Here is an 18,727-nt window from a genome sequence, read left to right as displayed (position 1 = left end):
ATCAGGACTCAAAAAGAGCGACCAGCCTCTTCAGGTAGTTAACCCCCTTCCCTTTCCTTTATGAGAAAGGATGCTTTTAAAGATTGGACTCATTACGAAACCACTCACAGTGTGAATCCATGAGATCATTCAGACACCTGTGAAAGTGTGTTGCCTTGTGCTAATAACAAAACAAGGTGCCTCAAAAAGGAGGCAGAAAGAGTGAGCTTTCAGAATGCACTGCGAGCTTAAACCTAATTTCCAAATTGTTCCATGAACTCTCCCTTAACTTCAGAGGCTACACTAAAATAACCCAGACTGTGTTTTTTTCAAGGAAGTCTCTAAGTGCTAATCCACTTCTGTTTTAATTCTCCATTACTCCTGGGGGTGTCCTAGCAAGCAACACTGATTTCTGTGTTTACTCATAAAAGATGAGAACTCCACAGATTTCAGATACCATGTGTCCAGAATGTTCCATTGACTCCTGCTGCTGTGTGATGGTGAGACGATGATTCTGGGGGGTTTGGGTGGGGAGTGTCACTGACTTCAGTCCCAAGCTCCCCATTGACAGTATCCAAGGGAATGGTTCTCTATTCAGCTTTTTCATTCATCAGATTAAGATACAGGATTTTGTTTGAAAGACAACTGTTTTTTCTAAAAACTAGTATTTGGAAAATTCCATGTCTGATTTGACAGATAAGGCAACTGAAGACTTGCCTGCTATTAAGCTCCTTGATGACAGTTCAGTTGAGTTCAGTTCAGTCGCTCAGTTGTGTCCGACTCTTTGCGACCCCATGAATCACAGCGCACCAGGCCTCCCTGTCCATCACCAACTCCCGGAGTTCACTCAGACTCACATCCATTGAGTCAGTGATGCCATCCAGCCATCTCATCCTCTGTCGTCCCCTTCTCCTCCTGCCCCCAATCCCTCCCAGCATCAAAGTCTTTCCCAGTGAGTCAACTCTTCGCATGAGGTGGCCAAAGTACTGGAGTTTCAGCTTTAGCATCATTCCTTCCAAAGAAATCCCAGGGCTGATCTCCTTCAGAATGGACTGGTTGGATCTCCTTGCAGTTCAAGGGACTCTCAAGGGTCTTCTCCAACACCACAGTTCAAAAGCATCAGTTCTTCTGTGCTCAGCTTTCTTCACAGTCCAACTCTCACATCCATACATGACCACTGGAAAAACCATTGCCTTGACTAGACAGACCTTTGTTGGCAAAGTAATGTCTCTGCTTTTCAACATGCTATCTAGGTTGGTCATAACTTTTCTTCCAAGGAGTAAGCAATAAGGCCCCCTTTTAATTTCATGGCTACAGTCACCATCTGCAGTGATTTTGGAGCCCCCAAAAATAAAGTCTGACACTGTTTCCACTGTTTCCCCATCTATTTCCCATGAAGTGATGGGACCAGATGCCACGATCTTCGTTTTCTGAATGTTGAGCTTTAGGCCAACTTTTTCACTCTCACTTTCATCAAGAGGCTTTTGAGTTCCTCTTCACTTTCTGCCATAAGGGTGGTGTCATCTGCATATCTGAGATTATTGATATTCTCCTGGCAATCTTGATTCCAGCTTGAGCTTCTTCCACCCCAGTGTTTCTCATGATGTACTCTGCATGGAATTTAAATAAGCAGGGTGACAATGTACAGCCTTGACATACTCCTTTTCCTATTTGGAACCAGTCTGTTGTTCCATGTCCAGTTCTAACTGTTGCTTCCTGACCTGCATATAGTTTTCTCAAGAGGCAAGTCAGGTGGTCTGGTATTCCCATCTCTTTCAGAATTTTCCAGTTTATTGTGATCCACATAGTCAAAGGCTTTGGCATAGTCAATAAAGCAGACATAGATGTTTTTCTGGAACTCTCTTGCTTTTTCCATGATCCAATGGATGTTGGCAATTTGATCTCTGGTTCCTCTACCTTTTCTAAAACCAGCTTGAACATCTGGAAGTTCACAGTTCACATATTGCTGAAGCCTGGCTTGGAGAATTTTGAGCATTACTTTACTAGCATGTGAGATGAGTGCAATTGTACAGTAGTTTGAGCATTCTTTGGCATTGCCTTTCTTTGGGATTGAAATGAAAACTGACCTTTTTCAGTCCTGTGGCCACTGCTGAGTTTTCCAAATTTGCTGGCATATTGAGTGCAGCACTTTCACAGCATCGTCTTTTAGAATTTGAAATAGCTCAACTGGAATTCCATCACCTCCACTAGCTTTGTTCATAGTGATGCTTTCTAAGGCCCACTTGAAAAAAAAAAAAAAAAGGCCTACTTGACTTCATATTTCAGGATGTCTGGCTCTAGGTGAGTGATCACACCATCGTGATTATCTTGGTATGAAGATCTTTTTTGTACAGTTCTTCTGTGTATTCTTGCCACCTCTTCTTAATATCTTCTGCTTCTGTTAGGTCCATACCATTTCTGTGCTTTATCGAGCCCATCTTTGCATGAAATATTCCCTTGGTATCTCTAATTTTCTTGAAGAGATCTCTAGTCTTTCCCATTCTGTTGTTTTCCTCTATTTCTTTGCATTGATCACTGAGGAAGGCTTTCTTAACTCTTCTTGCTATTCTTTGAAATTCTGCATTCAGATGCTTATATCTTCCCTTTTATCCTTTGCCTTTCACTTCTCTTCTTTTCACAGCTCTTTGTAAGGCCTCCTCAGAGAGCCATTTGGATGACAGTAGGGGACTAAAATGCCAGTCTCTTAGTATCCCAATCCATTGTTTTGTCCACTTTAAGATGACACTTCCATACTTTCCATTTACAGGCCGGATATGAACCATTTCCAAAGCTTTTTACTTTGTAAACTCTTCAGGAATTATATTAACTAAAACTTTTCAGATGGCGCGCACAGTCCCACTCACTACTGTGTGCTGCCTACAGTATTCGGTCCACTGCAATGGATAGTCTCCATCCTTCTCAGGAGCAACTGGTCAAAATATGAATGTGTTAAATAGCCTTGTGAAAGTTAAAATTATATCCCATTTCACACACTGGTTTCCAGACCATGGAACAGATCTGACTAAGTGAACCATAAACACTTCATCAACATACTTTTGGTCACCCCTCCCTCCATTTTTAACAAGTACCACAGCCTGTATAATTCAAAACAGTGCAAAAATAATGTCCTATTTTATCCTCTGACGCTGTCACACGTTAGCTCTTTGCCAGTGGAAATACTAAAAGGCATGCTTTAAAAGCCAAAGGATATTTTTTGAAAGGAAAACAAAATCTATGTCTGCTCCATGGTAAAGAAACCATCCCCCTGGAAATAAATCCACTCACACATGCCAGTTGAGTCATTTCATCTGAGGCCCCAGTGAAAAAGCAGTCTTTTCTCTGCCCATCACCCTCAGAGACCTGATTTATCTCACATGGGAGCACAGGTTTGCTACATAGGACTTCCAAAGGACTTGTAACCAGACGATCAAAAACATCACTTGCAAAGAATTCTAGTTTTAAAATTCTGTCTCACCATGTCATGGGTAAATTTTATCAGTAAGTTTCTATAACTTATTATGATCTTTGAACACACACAGTCAAAAGACTTGTACCAAAATGAACCCAGGTTTCCCAGGCCGTATACACAAAACCAACAAGTGGCCACTGGGGTTATGGACCTTCTCTAAGTCATGCCCTTGTTCATTCACTCATTTAAAGTTGAAGGCTGATTATTGCCTGGTACTGTTGACGTCATTAGCTTTCACAGGATTTTCCCTGCTTCAATGTGACAGGGAACAGACTCTCAATAAGCAGTTGAATCTAGACATGAATATTTGGTTTTATTCCCCAGGTCACCCTCCAGAAAAATTTAGTATTGAGGCTGCCTCTGCCGAGTCTGTGTTACCTCTGAGTGCTATCTATTGGAAAACTGCCAGAATCAGGCTTCCTTGACCCTTTGCCACTGAAGGCATTCCATTCTTTTTCTTTTTTTTGTACTGGAGCATAGTTAATTTACAACCTTGTGTTAGTTTCAGGTGTACAGCCTAGTGATTCATTTATACATATGCATTTGTTCATTCTTTTTCAGATTCTTTTCCCATATAGGTTATTAGGGAATATTGAATAGAGTTCCCTGTGCTATATGATAGATCCTGGTTGATTATCTGTTATATATATATTAATAGTAGTTGTGTGTATGTTAATCCTAAACTTCTAATTTTTCCCTCCCCCAACATTCATTCCCCCTTTGGTAAGTTTGTTTTCAAAATCTGTGAGTTTGTTTCTCTTTTATAAATAAATTCATTTATATCATTTTTAAAAATTAATTTCTACACATGAGTGGTATCATACAATATTTGTCTTCCTCTGTCTGACTTTACTTAGCATGGCAATCTCTAGGTTTATCCATGTTGCCACAAATGGCATTCTTTTGTTCTTTTCTGTGGCCGAGTAATATTCCACTGTATATATGAACTACATCTTCTTTATCCATTCCTTTTCAACTCTTTGTTCACTGTAAATATATATATATTTTTTCTGAGTCACATTTGCAGCACTTAGACCATCAGTGGAAAGATGGGTATGGAGAAAATAAAATACTCAGTGAAAACATTATAGCCAATCTTAGCCAATCTTGTTGAAAAGAGTAGAAAGAATGAACCAAAAAAGAATGGAGAAAGATTATGTTAAGTCCAGCTAGAAGAAAGCAAGAGCCAGCCAGGAATGTCAGGCGCTCACAGCCTGAGCTCAGGGAGGAACCAGGGACACACGCATCCTGCTGGGTGTCTTGGGGATGCCTGCGGGGCCACCTGGGTCATGGTTCCCATGACGTGGAAGGGAAGATGGAGAGGGGAGAGTCCAAGTGTGAAGAGCCTGGGAGGGGAGCGAGGATGAAGTGGAGTGGTGGGGAGGGAAAGGTCAGAGGGGGTAGAAGCCTCAGAGCTTGTGGTGGGGGCTGCCAACCCTGACCTGGCCCCGTGGTGGCGGTATAGAGGAGCTGCCTTCGCTGGTGTAGAGAGACGGAGCCTTCAGAGAGCGGGAGCGTGTTGGCAGAGGATGTGGTTAGGCCCGGCTGGACTCGCCCCATTGGTGGTATCCAAGGATTAGTTGTGGAAATGATGCTGAAGCTTGCAGGCAGGTCTTGATTAGATAGAACAAGCAGGGAGTCATCAGCACACAGTAGATAGGAGATAAAGATGACCTAGCATGTAGAGCAGTGAACTACAGGCTGAAACCTCGGGAAATACCAGCCAGCCTTTCAGGGAAGAGTGGTGCAGCTCTGCAAACACAGAAGACAGAATAGATGGTCTGGGAGGTAACATACAACACACAGCACGGGGCCGGCACAGCGGCCCGGAGAATGGAGAGTTTCACACAGAGGGGAATGATGGGTGTTGCAAACACACCAGGGAGGTCCAAAGGGATAAGGATCGTAAAACATCTTGTGGTCTGGTCCACCGGGAGGTGGTCAGTGAACTCTGGGAGTCAAACTTCTCCTTAAGGTGCACGAGGAGGAAAAACTTGGAGAGAAACGTTGCCGAGTATACCCCTTTCCAAAGGCTCTGAGACACCCTGATCTTTTGGAGTGAAGACTCATGGTGAGGGAAGCCGGGGTTCCCTTTCTGGTTTAATCAAATTATTCAATTTCTAAAACAAGATGAAATCCAGCCCTTGTAAATCCTAGCCAAATATGTTAGCTACCTGGACAATATTTAAGAATTGTCTTCTTCACTCCACCCCAGCCTCTTCAAATCAATACTAATATGAAAACTAAAGCTACCCGTTGCTTATCTGGAAAATGTCATAATTTTCCTACATCTAATTGAAATTAACAGAGTCTGACAGGACTGAGCGACTAACACTTTAACTTTCATGCCTGGGAGCATGTGCTCCTCAGCAGAAAGTATATTTCATTGCTACTTTTTTGTATTAAAAAAAAAAGCACAGAAACTTTTAATTGACTAATATCATAAGTAATAGTCAAATAATAAGTCCATGTGTTTCATTCTAAATAGATGTGGTGTGGCCATATTTAAAGATGACACACAAATTCTAATAACATGCTTTCCTCACATAAAGCCGACTTTCGAGAAGCAGCATGGGAGAGGGAAGAAAACCACACTGGAATTAGACCTGGATGAATCCTGGTTTTATAACATATGACTATGAAATATTTGGCAAGTTTCTCAGCTTCTCTGGGGCTTCCCTTGTGGCTCAGCTGGTAAAGAATCCACCTGCAATGCAAGAGACCTGGATTCGATCCCTAGGTTAGGAAGATCCCCTGGAGAAGGGAAAGGCTACCCACTCCAGTATTCTGGCCTGGAGAATTCCATGGATTGTATAGTCCATAACATCGCAAAGAGTCGGACATGACTGAGCGACTTTCACTTCAGTCTCTCTGAGCTTCAGTTTCTTCATCTGTTAAGACGGGATTCACAACATACCTATACCTGTTACTTTAGGGTTCAGTACTCTCTAGGGAATCCCTAAATAATCGTTTATTGATAGATATTAGTTGCAAGTCTCAGGCTGACAGGAAATTTTCAAATTTCGTAGAATTTGGCCACTGTGTGCTTAGCATGTTCTATTTGTATCTCAGTTAATGCAACAGAACCTATTTTCTACATTGGGTACCCCTCGTCCTTTCTCTCCAACTCTCGTATAAAGGAGTACAGATAGAACTCAGTATTCCCTGAGTTCTATGGAGCAGGGCCCACACACTCATTGATACCCAGAGTGTTCTAAGTTCATCATATCCTGAGATTAAGTAAGTCTCCCCAAAGATCAGGATTATCACCTTCAATCGTAGTTGTTAATCCCACACATAGTCACACGCACAGTAACTGGAAAATCCCTGGGAAGGAATGGATGCCATGGATGGGTAAGTGACAGCTAGCAGATGTTTTTCTGAGTATCAACTGCTGGTGTTTTAACCTTTAACTGCTGGTGTTTTAACCTTTTCATTCTGCTTTTTATAATAGACACACGTTAACTAAAACGAGAAGCCTGACTCCAACTTAACTGAAGCATTTAAGGACATGGGTGATCACATGCCATTTTAATAACAGTGTCTACTAACTCAATAAAAGTCCAGTTGGTCTTTTCACATCCTAGATACTTGCTTTCCCACAGAAGCATCAACTAACTTAATTATGACTTATAGCGAAAATTACAGTAGGCTGAAGGAAGAGCTTAAAATAGGGTTTCAATCAACCTGAGAACTGAAGTCGAGGATTCTGATGATTGGCATATATTATTTAAAATACATCTAAATATTCAGTTCTGTAATTCTTTTAATTTCAAGGGGGAAAAAAGAAACTATATATATGCCAAATGGGAGGCTTCAGTTATTTAACTAAACATAAGCTAACATAGTAGATTCAGATTTTAACCAGGTAATAACTTGTTAAATGCAGTTGGCATCCTAAACCAATTGAATGTCCATAACCCTAAAATACATGGAAATAAAAATAAAAATGTAATACCAATAGAAATAAAGTAAAATAAAAATTTAATACTAATAGAAATAAATATTTAATACCGATAGAAACAAAAATTTAATACCAATAGAAAAAGAGAGTTTTGAAAAAAAAAAAAAAGAGTTTTGGAAACCTATCTTTTCAAACAGAAGCAGGTGTAGAAAGAAATTGGTAACAAAGAGACCAAGTGTGAGAAGAGGAAGTGATTTTGTCTTTACCTCGCAGCAAAAGAAGTAACTAACATACAGCCCAAACTGGCATTGAAATCCTTTGGGATCCACTTTCACAATGGCTCTTTGCACACATTTTAAGGAAAAAAAATATTTCCTGCCTGTTGGTAGTTTAAAATCTTTTCTAATTAATTTATTCTAAGAATGTATCTTCAGGTCATATTACCCCAGCAAGAGACATACTAAGAGTTCAAACAGCTTATCATTGGGAAGAATACCTACAATGTTAATAGGATTATGCCTGACCCTTTTTTAGGACTAAAATACTCCTAAGTTAAAGTGGCTTAGAGTGGGAAGTATCCAGAACACTTCCTAAGTAGCAAAAAGGAAAGTGAAGTCGCTCAGTCATGTCCGTCTCTTTACGACCCCATGGACTAGCCTATCAGGCTCCTCCATCCATGGGATTTTCCTGGCAAGAGTGCTGGAGTGGATTGCCATTTCCTTCTCCAGGGGATCTTCCCGACCCAGGAATGGAATCCGGGTCTCCCGCCTTGCAGGCGGGACGCTTTACCGTCTGAGTACACACCCCAAAGGCACCCCACTCCAGTACTCTTGCCTGGAAAATCCCATGGACAGAGGAGCCTGGTAGGCTGCAATCCATGCGGTCGCAGAGAGTCGGACACGACTGAGCGACTTCACTTTCACTTTTCACTTTTCACTTTTCACTTTCATGTATTGGAGAAGGAAATGGCAACCCACTCCAGCGTTCTTGCCTGGAGAATCCCAGGGACGGCGGAGCATGCTGGACTGCCTTCTATGGGGTCACAGAGTCGGACACGACTGAAGCGACTTAGCCCAAAATTAAATTGATCGCTTTTGAGTTTATTTCACTCACAGACAATTTGACTCTTTTCAAAGTCCTTAGAAAGATGTAATTATATAAACCCCATATATATATGAGGATAGTTTTTTTTTCCAAATAAGGATAAACTCAGAAACTTTTTCATTTTTTTTCTTTAGTCTGTTGATGAAAACATTGTTTATAAAGGCAACACTGCCCTCTAGCGGACAGAGTGTTAGTAGCAGATTATTTTACTTTTGACAGGTTTTAACTCAATGAAATAAAAGCTTAAGCCAGATGAAACATTTATTTTATAATATTTGATACCTCATTATGAAAAATAGGAGGAGTAATTCTAGGGGCAATTTTTTGGGGAACAAGTCTTGTATAACCTTTCCAGACACATTTCTAACCGCTATTCCCATCCTCACCACACCCCATTCAAAACCAAGTCGTTTCACCTGAGTATAGAAAGGAAGATGAGGTTCACGTCATAGGTTTGATTATAACTGGATTTGTATTTGTCCGAAATGATTATGCCCCTTCGGCTCCCATTTTTCTTCCTTTGTATAGTGTTTCCTAAGCAATGCATCGGTGCTTCTCCCCTTTCCCAATCCGCTTCTCCCCAAAGTTGTCTTTGCTGGTGGAAGCAAAGCCTCCCGGGGAGGCTCCTTGCAGTAGCGACCCCTGTTCTGTAGTCACGAGTGGCGTCACCCCTTCTTTCCCTTGTCAGGCTTTGTCAGAGCTTCTAGAACAGCTCCTTTCTCCCTGGCAGTCTCAAGTCCCAGGGAGCTGAGAAGTTGTTCCTTGCCAATATCTATTGCATATTCAGTCCTCCTGGCAATACCTCCTAGAGACTGAGAGCTGTGATGAGAGGATTTGCAATAAGAGGTTTTACCCTTTCCAGACATTGAAGAGCAACCCATTTTGTAAATACCTGAAAAGGTAAAATACCACGATTCATTCCTCTGTATCAAGAAAAGAAACTGCACAGCAAAAATGAGTGTGAAACCAGGCGGAAGGCAGGAGTTCCAGCGCTAGGGTTGATATGTTTTAGTTGTGGGTAGTCAGTAAGTCAACCTCAGCGAGTACTTCCTCTTGACTCATGGGAATGATTAATTAAAAAAAAAAAAACAAAAAACAACCCTGCTTACTTTCCAGGACTGTTGTGAAGAAGAAATGGGTTGTATAATGACAGCAAGGTGTAAGGGTTTATTCTCTGAAGTTGAAAGGGAAAACTTGGGTAAACTTGTCATTTAAATATGCAGTCATTTAAATTGTCATTAAGTATGCAGTCAGTTTGGCTTTCCATTGATGGACAGGGAATCCTGGCATGCTGCAATCCATGGGGACGCAAAGAGTCAGATGCAATTGAGCGACTGAACTGAACTGAACTGAATTAAGCATGTGTAATAATTTGTCTTTTTGCTACGTGTTTAGTCTTTGTTCCCATTGTGAGTAGGGAAAGTAAAGCTTGGAAAACCAAGATCGTCTTAAAGGAAATCTATCTGAGATTTGGATTCCAGCTCACTGTTTTCTTGGCTCATCACCTAATCACGCCTCACTGCCTGTTCTGATTTATCGCTCCCATCTTGAAACATCTGATCTGTCCACTATGTTGATGTCATGCCTTTTCACAACTCTACACAACTCTTCCCCCTCTGCTTAGAATTCCCTTTGCCTCGGTCTCCATCTGGCAAACACATCTAACTCAGCTGTCAGTACAGTGTTCTATGATGCCTATTTACCTGTCGGAACGCCTCAGTTTCAGAGCCTCTGTCCATCTTGACTTTCCAACTCAGACACTCTTGCATAAATCAAGTGTCTCATACACATTTGTAAATTGTCTTTGACTCCTAAGTAAAGCTGTAGTATTGATTTACCATAATGTTTTGACTGTGAAAAATAAAACATTGAAAGAATAACTTACCAATTCTTTTCCAGAACCTGGAGGAACTTGATTCCATTTTGCACTAGGAAATTTGAGGTAGAACTGTTACATATAAAGGAAAAGCTGATGGTAAAATGTGAGAATATCAAAATAATGAGTTCCTTTTACCAATGACTGATTCTTTCTTGAGCCTTGATGTCATACTGTATTAAGTTAACACATCTAATAAATTCCTCAGTTGATGGTTTGTGTAAAGACATATGTGGTTTTGTCCTCAGCCTTTATCTCAGAGTTAACAGGGCTACTATAAAGTTTTCATCTTGTTTACAACCATTTCAAGGATTTTCCCTAAGAACCAGTTGTTTTTCTTTAAAAAGTAGACCTTCTTCCAAAATAGGTCCCATTCATAGCCATGATGAAGAACCAGTGGGTAAACTGAATCAAGAGTAGTATGTAATATTTTCTCCACCCCGCTATCCAAACTCGTCAGTAAACAAACACGAAACCCGCCCACACATAAAAAGGACAGACTTATTTCCTTATTTTCTAAAATATACCAAATGTATTTCTCTTCCTAAAGTCACTATTTGAAGAAATCTCCAACGGGATTTTGTATGCTTATTTTAATATTCTTAGCATAGACTATTGGCATTTTCTCCCATAAAATATTTAAGCTTTGATCAAGACTCCCACAGTGAGCATTGTTTATGCATTCTGTTCTCTTTAATAGCTTTAGTTGTTTAAAAAGTGGAAATGTTAGTTTAAAATGTTATGGACAGTGTAAAAGTGAAAAATAATATGTCTCCATGTGACCCCTCATGACTGTTTTTTTCCCCCTTTTAGAGCTTTTTTAAGCACATATTATACATATATGTTGATTCACAGCAAATATATCCTGTATTTTATTACCTTAAAAAAAACCATCATCAGCCATGCTAAAAAAAAAAGAAAAAAAAAAAACTGACTGTATTACTTAGAGCAAGACCGAGTGAAATTTGGGACAGACATGTCTAAGACATAGATAGAAAATAGTCTAATATCAAGTCTTCTACCATTGTCTCCATTTCTCTTCATCTTTTAAAATGACATCATCGGTAGTTCTTGATAATTGAAACTTTGAAACCAATTTTTAGAGAATGGTCCTAAAGGGGAGTTGATTAAAAAAGACACATTGATTGCTTAAAGTCAATTTCTCTCTGCAGGACTATGTTGTGTCCAATACCAGATCAAGAAATGGAGCAAGGGGCTTCCCTGGTGGTCCAGGGTTAGAAATATGCCTTGCAATGCAGAGGACACAGGTTTGATCCCTGGTCGAGGAACTAGGATCCCATGTGTCAGGGATCTAAATCCAAGTGCCGCAACAAAAGATCCCACTTGCTGCAAAGGCCCGACACAGCCAAAACTAAAATAAAAATGAAAAAAAGAAATGGAGCAAACGGTGAACAGTTAGGCACTTACTGAATGAATGTCTGTTATAAGTAGTTTTAGTACAAATATGTGTCCATATTTTGCCATCTGTAGAAATGAAAGATACACACACAACCCAATATTTCATAATGATCACTTTAGTATGCTGGCATTTGGGATGTTTGTAAATATCACAGAAACAGATACAGGAGCCAGAATTCATGTTCAGAAACTTGTGAATCATGTGTGTGGAGTCCAGACTTGTTGCTCTACAGCGAAGACACAATGGAAAACACTTTTTTTTTTTTTTCCACAAATGTGGAAATTAAGGATATCTGCATTGGTGTAGCACACTCCATAGGACACAGTATGGAAATGTAACCAAAATAAATTCTTAAGGGGTTTATTATTTAATCAGCAAAGCAATCTCATGTCCTAATATTTTTATAGTCCCCCACTGTGTGTGCACACATACATAAGAGCTCAGTGAAGCTCGGCAGAATGAGTACTAATTTTCTATTTAAATGTGATCTTTCTATTTAGAATTTACCTCCTAAATTGCAGGCTTCCCTTGTGGCTCAGCTGGTAAAGAAACCGCCTGCAATGGCGGGAGACCTGGGTTCGATCCCTGGGTTGAGAAGATCCCCTGGAGAAGGGAAAGGCTACCCACTCCTGTATTCCAGTCTGGAGAATTCCATGAACTGTATAGTGCATGGGATGGCAGAGTCGGACACAACTAAGCAACTTTCACTTTCACCCTAAACTGCATATTTTATACATTTCCCGTCATTAGCTTCTTCCAGGAAATTTCACGTAATATTATCAGTGGTGTATTCCTACCTCCCCACCCACTTTCCCATCATTACTGGAAATATGTCAAATTCCAGAGAGGCAGTCTTCCTCAAAGACACTTGGAGGAGTTAATGATGCTCTCCTCCAACACATTCCTGAGCTGCAGCCAGTTCACAAAGCCCACAGGCAGCCCCCCAACCCACTGGGGGGCTCTCTGAATCCCACCTCACCACTTCCTCAGGCTCCCCTACATTGAAGGCTGAGAGCAGTCAGGAATTAATTGCTGCCTCTCTGCAGGGCATGCCTCAGTTTTCTGGATGTTTGAGTGACAGTTGGCTAGAATTCCCCGGGCCACACCACCTTTGTGAGAGGTTTTCTACACCAATAAAATCTGCCACTTTCCCTAGAAGTTGATAGAAAAGAACTGAATTTATTTCATTATGACTGTTTTCACTGAGGTGTCCTTTTTCTGACTGAAGCATTCTTTCCAATTCCTATAGGTTTCTCTTTTCTCCAGATCGTCCACTTTTTTTTTTTTTTTTGAGGATTACATTTTTTAATCGTATTTGATCCACAATGTTGTGCTGATTTCTGCTGTACAGCAAAGTGATTTATACACACACACACACACACACACACACACACACACACACACACACACACACAGATGCAGGAGACATAGATTCAATCCCTAGGTCAGGAAGATCCCCTGGAGAAGGAAATGGCAACCCACTCCAGTATTCTTGCCTGGAGAATTCCACCAACAGAGGAGCCTGGCAGGCTACAGTCCGTGAGGTCGCAAAGAGCTGGACACGACTGAGCGGCCGGTCATGCACGTAAACCCGTGAATATGCATTCTTTTTAGTATTCTTTTCCATTACCGTTTATCTCCAGGTATTGAAAGTTCTCTCTGACTGAATTTTCCATCTAGTCTCACTTTCATTTGTAGATTGACTCCTTTGCCTTCAAATCTTTGCTACATTCTCCCACCCTCACCCTGGCACCTGAGAATGAATTAATGAGATATTGTCTCAGTTTCCTTCCCCAGATGTTCCAGATTAACAACAGCTAATTACTGGAAGCCTTCATGCACTCAGCTACCACCGTATTTAGTGGCACTTTTCTACATACACATAATCAGTCTATTGCCGTAGTGTCTATCAGAGAGCATGGTTCATAATAACAGACACGGGCACTCAATAAGTTACAGGGTTGTTCAGGAGAATTGAGTTCAAATTCCAATCATACTGCATATTTAGTGCCTGCCTTTGGGCCAACTGGACTTCACTGGTGGCTAAGAGCTTACCTGCAATGCAGGAGACCCAGGTTCGTTCCCTGAGTCAGGAAGATCCTCTAGAGAAGGGAATGGCAACCCACTCCAGTATTCTCGCCTGGAGAATTCCATGGACAGAGGAGCCTGGCGGGCTACAGTCCATGGGGTCACAAAGAGTCGGAGACAATGGAGTGACTAACAGACAGCCCTGTGCCTCTCGTTGCTCATCTATAAAATGGGGATAGTAAAATTAAAGGTAAAACGACAGTGGCTGGCACATAATAGGCACTAGAAAATAATGGTTTCTATTTCCCCTTGTTGAATAAATAATGACTGAACGACTGAACGAGATTTCGTCCCAACTTCCTTTGCTCTCTGATAGGCTCTTGTGAAGCTTCTTGGCTTCTAGACAGAGGGGATCAACTGGCTGATTCAATAGCTTGACTTTTCCAAGGCCACTGAGTTATTCTGTCCACCCTGCTTCTTCCTGTTTGCCCATAACCTCCCCATCACATTGTCTACACCTAGAACCACGAAGCTGCTTGGCTGGTTTCCCTGAATCAGAGAATTCTTATTCTTGTTCTGGGTTACTAAAGCCCCTGGGATTATCCTAGTTCCTATCAGTTCAGTTCAGTCCCTCAGTTAACTGTTTGGATCACAACAAACTCTGGAAAATTCTTAAAGAGATGGGGATACCTGACCTGCCTCCTGAGAAACCTGTATGCGGGTCAATATGCAACAGTTAGGACGAGACATGGAAAAACGGACAGGTTCCAAATTGGGAAAGGAGTACGTCAAGGCTGTATATTGTCACCCTGCTTATTTAACTTATGTGCAGAGTACATCATGCAAAATGCCAGGCTGGATGAAGCACAAGCTGGAATCAAGATTGCTGGGAGAAATATTAATAACCTAGTTCCTATAATTCTATAGAATTCCCAAATTTATGTCCCAGAGACGCAGAAAGGCCTCCCACCCAATGCTCTCCTATTCAGACCCTCAGAGTGACTGGCTTTCCCTCTAGGATTATTGTTAGGTTTGCTTGAAGCAATAAAAGGGCAAAGAAAATGTCAAATACAAATGCTGTCGCTCAGACTTGAGTGGGTGGAGGAATGAAGGGAAGAGTCACAGAAAGCCTGGTCTGCAGAGCTGTCAAGGGGGGAGAATCAGCTGAAATCAAATTAAGAACAGAACTAACCACAAATCAAAATAGCGTTGCTCCAAAGAGTAACATAATGACATATATCGAATTTTGAGGCATCTAATCACATAGGGTGTCGCAAGGATTTTAAGTAATTCAAATTTTGCGAGGATGAAGTCAGAAGGTGTAACAGCACCCATTCTTGAGATTATGGCTTGCTTTATTAAATGATAATGCTCTTTCCCTTCGTTGACGTGGGCTTGCCTGTCATTTAAAAATGGTGCTGCTCCTTTTGCACTCTGAATACGCTCACATAGTTGACAATAAAATTCTTCCATGAAGTGTTGTCCTAGAACTTTTTCTTTTCTTTTCTTTAAATAATTGGTTTTCCCTTGACAAAATAAAGTGTTATACTACATTACAGCCTCACTGTTAGGAATGAAGAAAGAGGGGAAAATGCAGGAAGACCCACGCATACCACAAAGATGGAGAGTATCCAGGTCCTAGAGGAATGGTGAGTGATTTGTGCGGTAATTGTGTCTTGAGTGTCTGTGCTGTTTACCTCTTTCCAGGGCTTAAACATCGTCTCTTGCTTCCTGGTCCTTCTCAAAACGGTTTTAGGAAATGCATGCCCGCTCCGTCTGGCAGATCTTATTTTGTGATTGCAACTCCTTTTTATCACTCTTTCTGTTAGCTCCGTTCAACTATTGGCTAAAACATTGCTTGAGTTTATCCTTATCTTTCCAAAAATAATGATTGCTACATGAATTAACCATGCCCCCCCCCAAAATTGCCTTAATTCTTTAGTTCTGTTTTCTAAGAATTTTTTAAGTCATTCTCTTTATAGGTGTAGAGTCTAAAACAAAAATGATATATGAAATTACCTAAGTCAGAAAAGGCACCTAGCTGGTCCTTGGTCCCAGCTGTTCCATTGGAACAGACTCTAACCAAGTATTTTCTCCAAAATGAGAAGTCGAAACACAGCATTTACAGAACAGAATTGAAGCACAAGCAGATTGTTTGTATAATGACAGGTGCTTTCTTTTTCTGCTGCTCAGGAGAAGGTTTTAATATTGAGGCTTCATAGTGATTTTTCTGTCTTTTAAATTTTTTAAAACAAATGAGAAAGTTCAGACATCCTGGAATAATAATAAATCAACTTAAAATATTTGGTCCAAAAGGTAAGGAAAAAATAAATATGACTACTTTTCTAACCAAATGTATTTTAGGTTGGAAAATTATTAAATATACCAAGGCATAGGAAAGCAAAATCGGGATCAATTAGCCATAAAATTATCTTTGCTTCTCTCCTTTACTTCTTTGATGTATAGGAAAAGGAGGTTTTGCAGGGAAATAGTTGCTAAAAAACTTGAGTACAGATATCTAAAAAGTCCCCGATGTCATTGTAAATGGTCTATGCTTTTTAATTGTCATTGCTGTTATTCAGTCACTCAGTCATGTGTGACTCTTTGCAGACCCCATGGGCTGCAGCATGCCAGGCCTCCCTGTCCATCACCATCTTTTGGAGTTTGCTCAAACTCATGTCCATTGAGTTGGTAATGCCATCCAACCATCTCATCCTCTGCCATCCCCTTCTTCTCCTGCCTTCAATCTTTCCCAGCATCAGGGTCTTTTCCAATGAGTCAGCTCTTCACATGAGGTGGCCAAAGTATTGGAGCTTCAGCTTCAGCATCAGTCCTTCCAATGAATATTCAGGATTGATTTCCTTTAGCATTGGCTGGTTTGATCTCCTTGTTGTCCAAGGGACTGTCAAGAGTCTTCTCCAACACCACGGTTCAAAAGCTGTGGTAACTCCATTCAGTGGTAACAATTCACTCATAATATTTACCAGAATAATTCTTAAAGTTTAGGTAAATATGTAAAGGGCACACGATGTGTTCTTATTTTTGATTCAGTGAAAAGTGAAAATACAGTGACCAGAGATGAGAAACTATATCTTATGGCTTGGAAACTAAGATCTACATCAGATGCAACCAAAAAAGTTCAGTTTGCCTTTCAAAATAATGTAATAGATTTGCAGTAGATTGTTACAGTTCAAAAATGTCCCAGCTTCATTAGGAATCTTTGATGACCATTCTAAAGGAAATCAGGAGCTGAAGCTCCAATACTTGGGCCACCTGAGGGGAAGAACTGACTCATTAGAAAAGACCCTGATGCTGGAAAGGATTGAAGGCAGGAGGAGATGGGGACGGCAGAGGACGAGATGGTTGGATGGCATCACCGACTCGATGGACATGAGTTTGAGCAAGCTCCGGGAGTTGGTGATAGTCAGGGAATCTTGGCGAGCTTCAGGCCATGGGGTCGCAAAGTCGGACACGACTGAGCGACTGAACTGAACTGATGTTGACCATGTGCACAGTGTGTGTCGATCTTTGCTGTTTGAATGCTTGGCTCCCAAACACAGAGCTTATACCTACAATAATTTTTGTCAAGACCCAGAAATAGCTAGCCCAGTCCTGGCAGATGTTTGTCAGGTCCGGCTAGACTGAGTCTATATGACCACTAGATGGCAGCATTTCTATCTACTTCTCATTCCTGCACCAAAGTTGCTTTTGATAATGGCCCCCTTCTGTCTCTGCAGCCAAAACCCCACTTCAGATGAAGTCTTGTCCTGGTCTCAAAATTTTGACAAGATGATGAAGGCCCCAGCAGGAAGAAACCTCTTCAGGGAGTTCCTGCGAACAGAATACAGTGAGGAGAACCTACTTTTCTGGCTTGCCTGTGAAGACTTAAAGAAAGAGCAGAACAAAAAAGTAATTGAAGAAAAGGCCAGGATGATATATGACGATTACATTTCTATACTCTCACCAAAAGAGGTAAAAATCTGTAAAGGATTGATGTGGGCTACTTAAGACCAAGGATGAACCTAAAAGGACCTCTGTCTGAATTGAGTAATGCATTGGGTGTGGAGAGGCTAGAAGATTTATCTGGGTAGATAATCTAGATTCCATTCTAAGAATCTACCTGAGCAAGTGTTTCAAGGTTAGGTTTTCCCACTGTGCTTTGATCGTTAATCTCTGGCTGACTCCTGTGATAGTGACTTGCTTTTCAGAACTAACCTTGGGAAGCCTGGTAAATACAATTGGCCAAGAGTTCAACTAAAATGGAAAAGAAGAACTTACATTGGGGCAATGTTTCTCAAAGTGTGATCCTCAGATCACCTGTCTGAGAATCTCCTAGAGCATTTGTTTGAAAAGCAAGTTCTCGAGGCCGAGTCAGAACTTCTGAACCTGAATTTTGGAAAATAGGGCCCAGAAATCTGTGCCTTTAATTAATTTCCCACATACCTACTGTTTGAAAACCTCTGGTCTGGGGAGGGGTGGGAATGTTGATGCTTCAAAATAGCATGTTGATGTTAATGCTTATATTAGAATTTTTATAGAACTGAAAAATGACCATTTGTGACCCACTGGGCTTCCCTGGTGGCTCACCAGTAAAGAATCCTCCTGCAATTCAGGAGGCATAGGAGACGCAGGGTTGGTCCCTGGGTCAAGAAGATCCCCTAGAGGAGGAAATGGCAACCCACTCCAGTATTCTTGCCTGGGAAATCCCATGGGCAGAGGAGCCTGGCGGGCTACAGTCCATGGGGTTGAAAAGAGTCAGACACGACCGAGTGACTGAGCCTGCATCCATCACCCCGCTACTCTTCTTGGGGGAGAGATGTGTAATGGTCATCATTTCACTTGTTCTAGCTTTCCTGTTACTGGTAAGTGCGAGCTGTTCTTCCCATCGCTAGAATGTTCCTAATAAATAGGGAACATTTCAAACAACCAGTTTAATACCTTTCCATT

At 41.1% G+C, this 18,727-nt stretch overlaps 1 protein-coding gene across 1 annotated transcript in view; it reads left to right on the top strand.

Moving 5' to 3' along the window:
- Positions 1-18,727, top strand: part of RGS17 (regulator of G-protein signaling 17) — a 101,107-nt gene that overhangs the window by 71,282 nt on the left and 11,098 nt on the right. Inside the window, exons 3-4 of the mRNA XM_005684926.2 lie at positions 15,340-15,429; positions 17,518-17,752. Coding sequence (XP_005684983.1) covers positions 15,340-15,429; positions 17,518-17,752 — 325 coding nt within the window. The remainder of the gene's footprint in view (positions 1-15,339; positions 15,430-17,517; positions 17,753-18,727) is intronic.

The sequence above is a fragment of the Capra hircus genome, chromosome 9 (genome assembly GCF_001704415.2).
Source record: "Capra hircus breed San Clemente chromosome 9, ASM170441v1, whole genome shotgun sequence".
Taxonomy (NCBI): domain Eukaryota; kingdom Metazoa; phylum Chordata; class Mammalia; order Artiodactyla; family Bovidae; genus Capra; species Capra hircus.
Note: the sequence above shows the minus strand (reverse complement) of the source record. Positions and strands in the feature narration are given on the sequence as shown.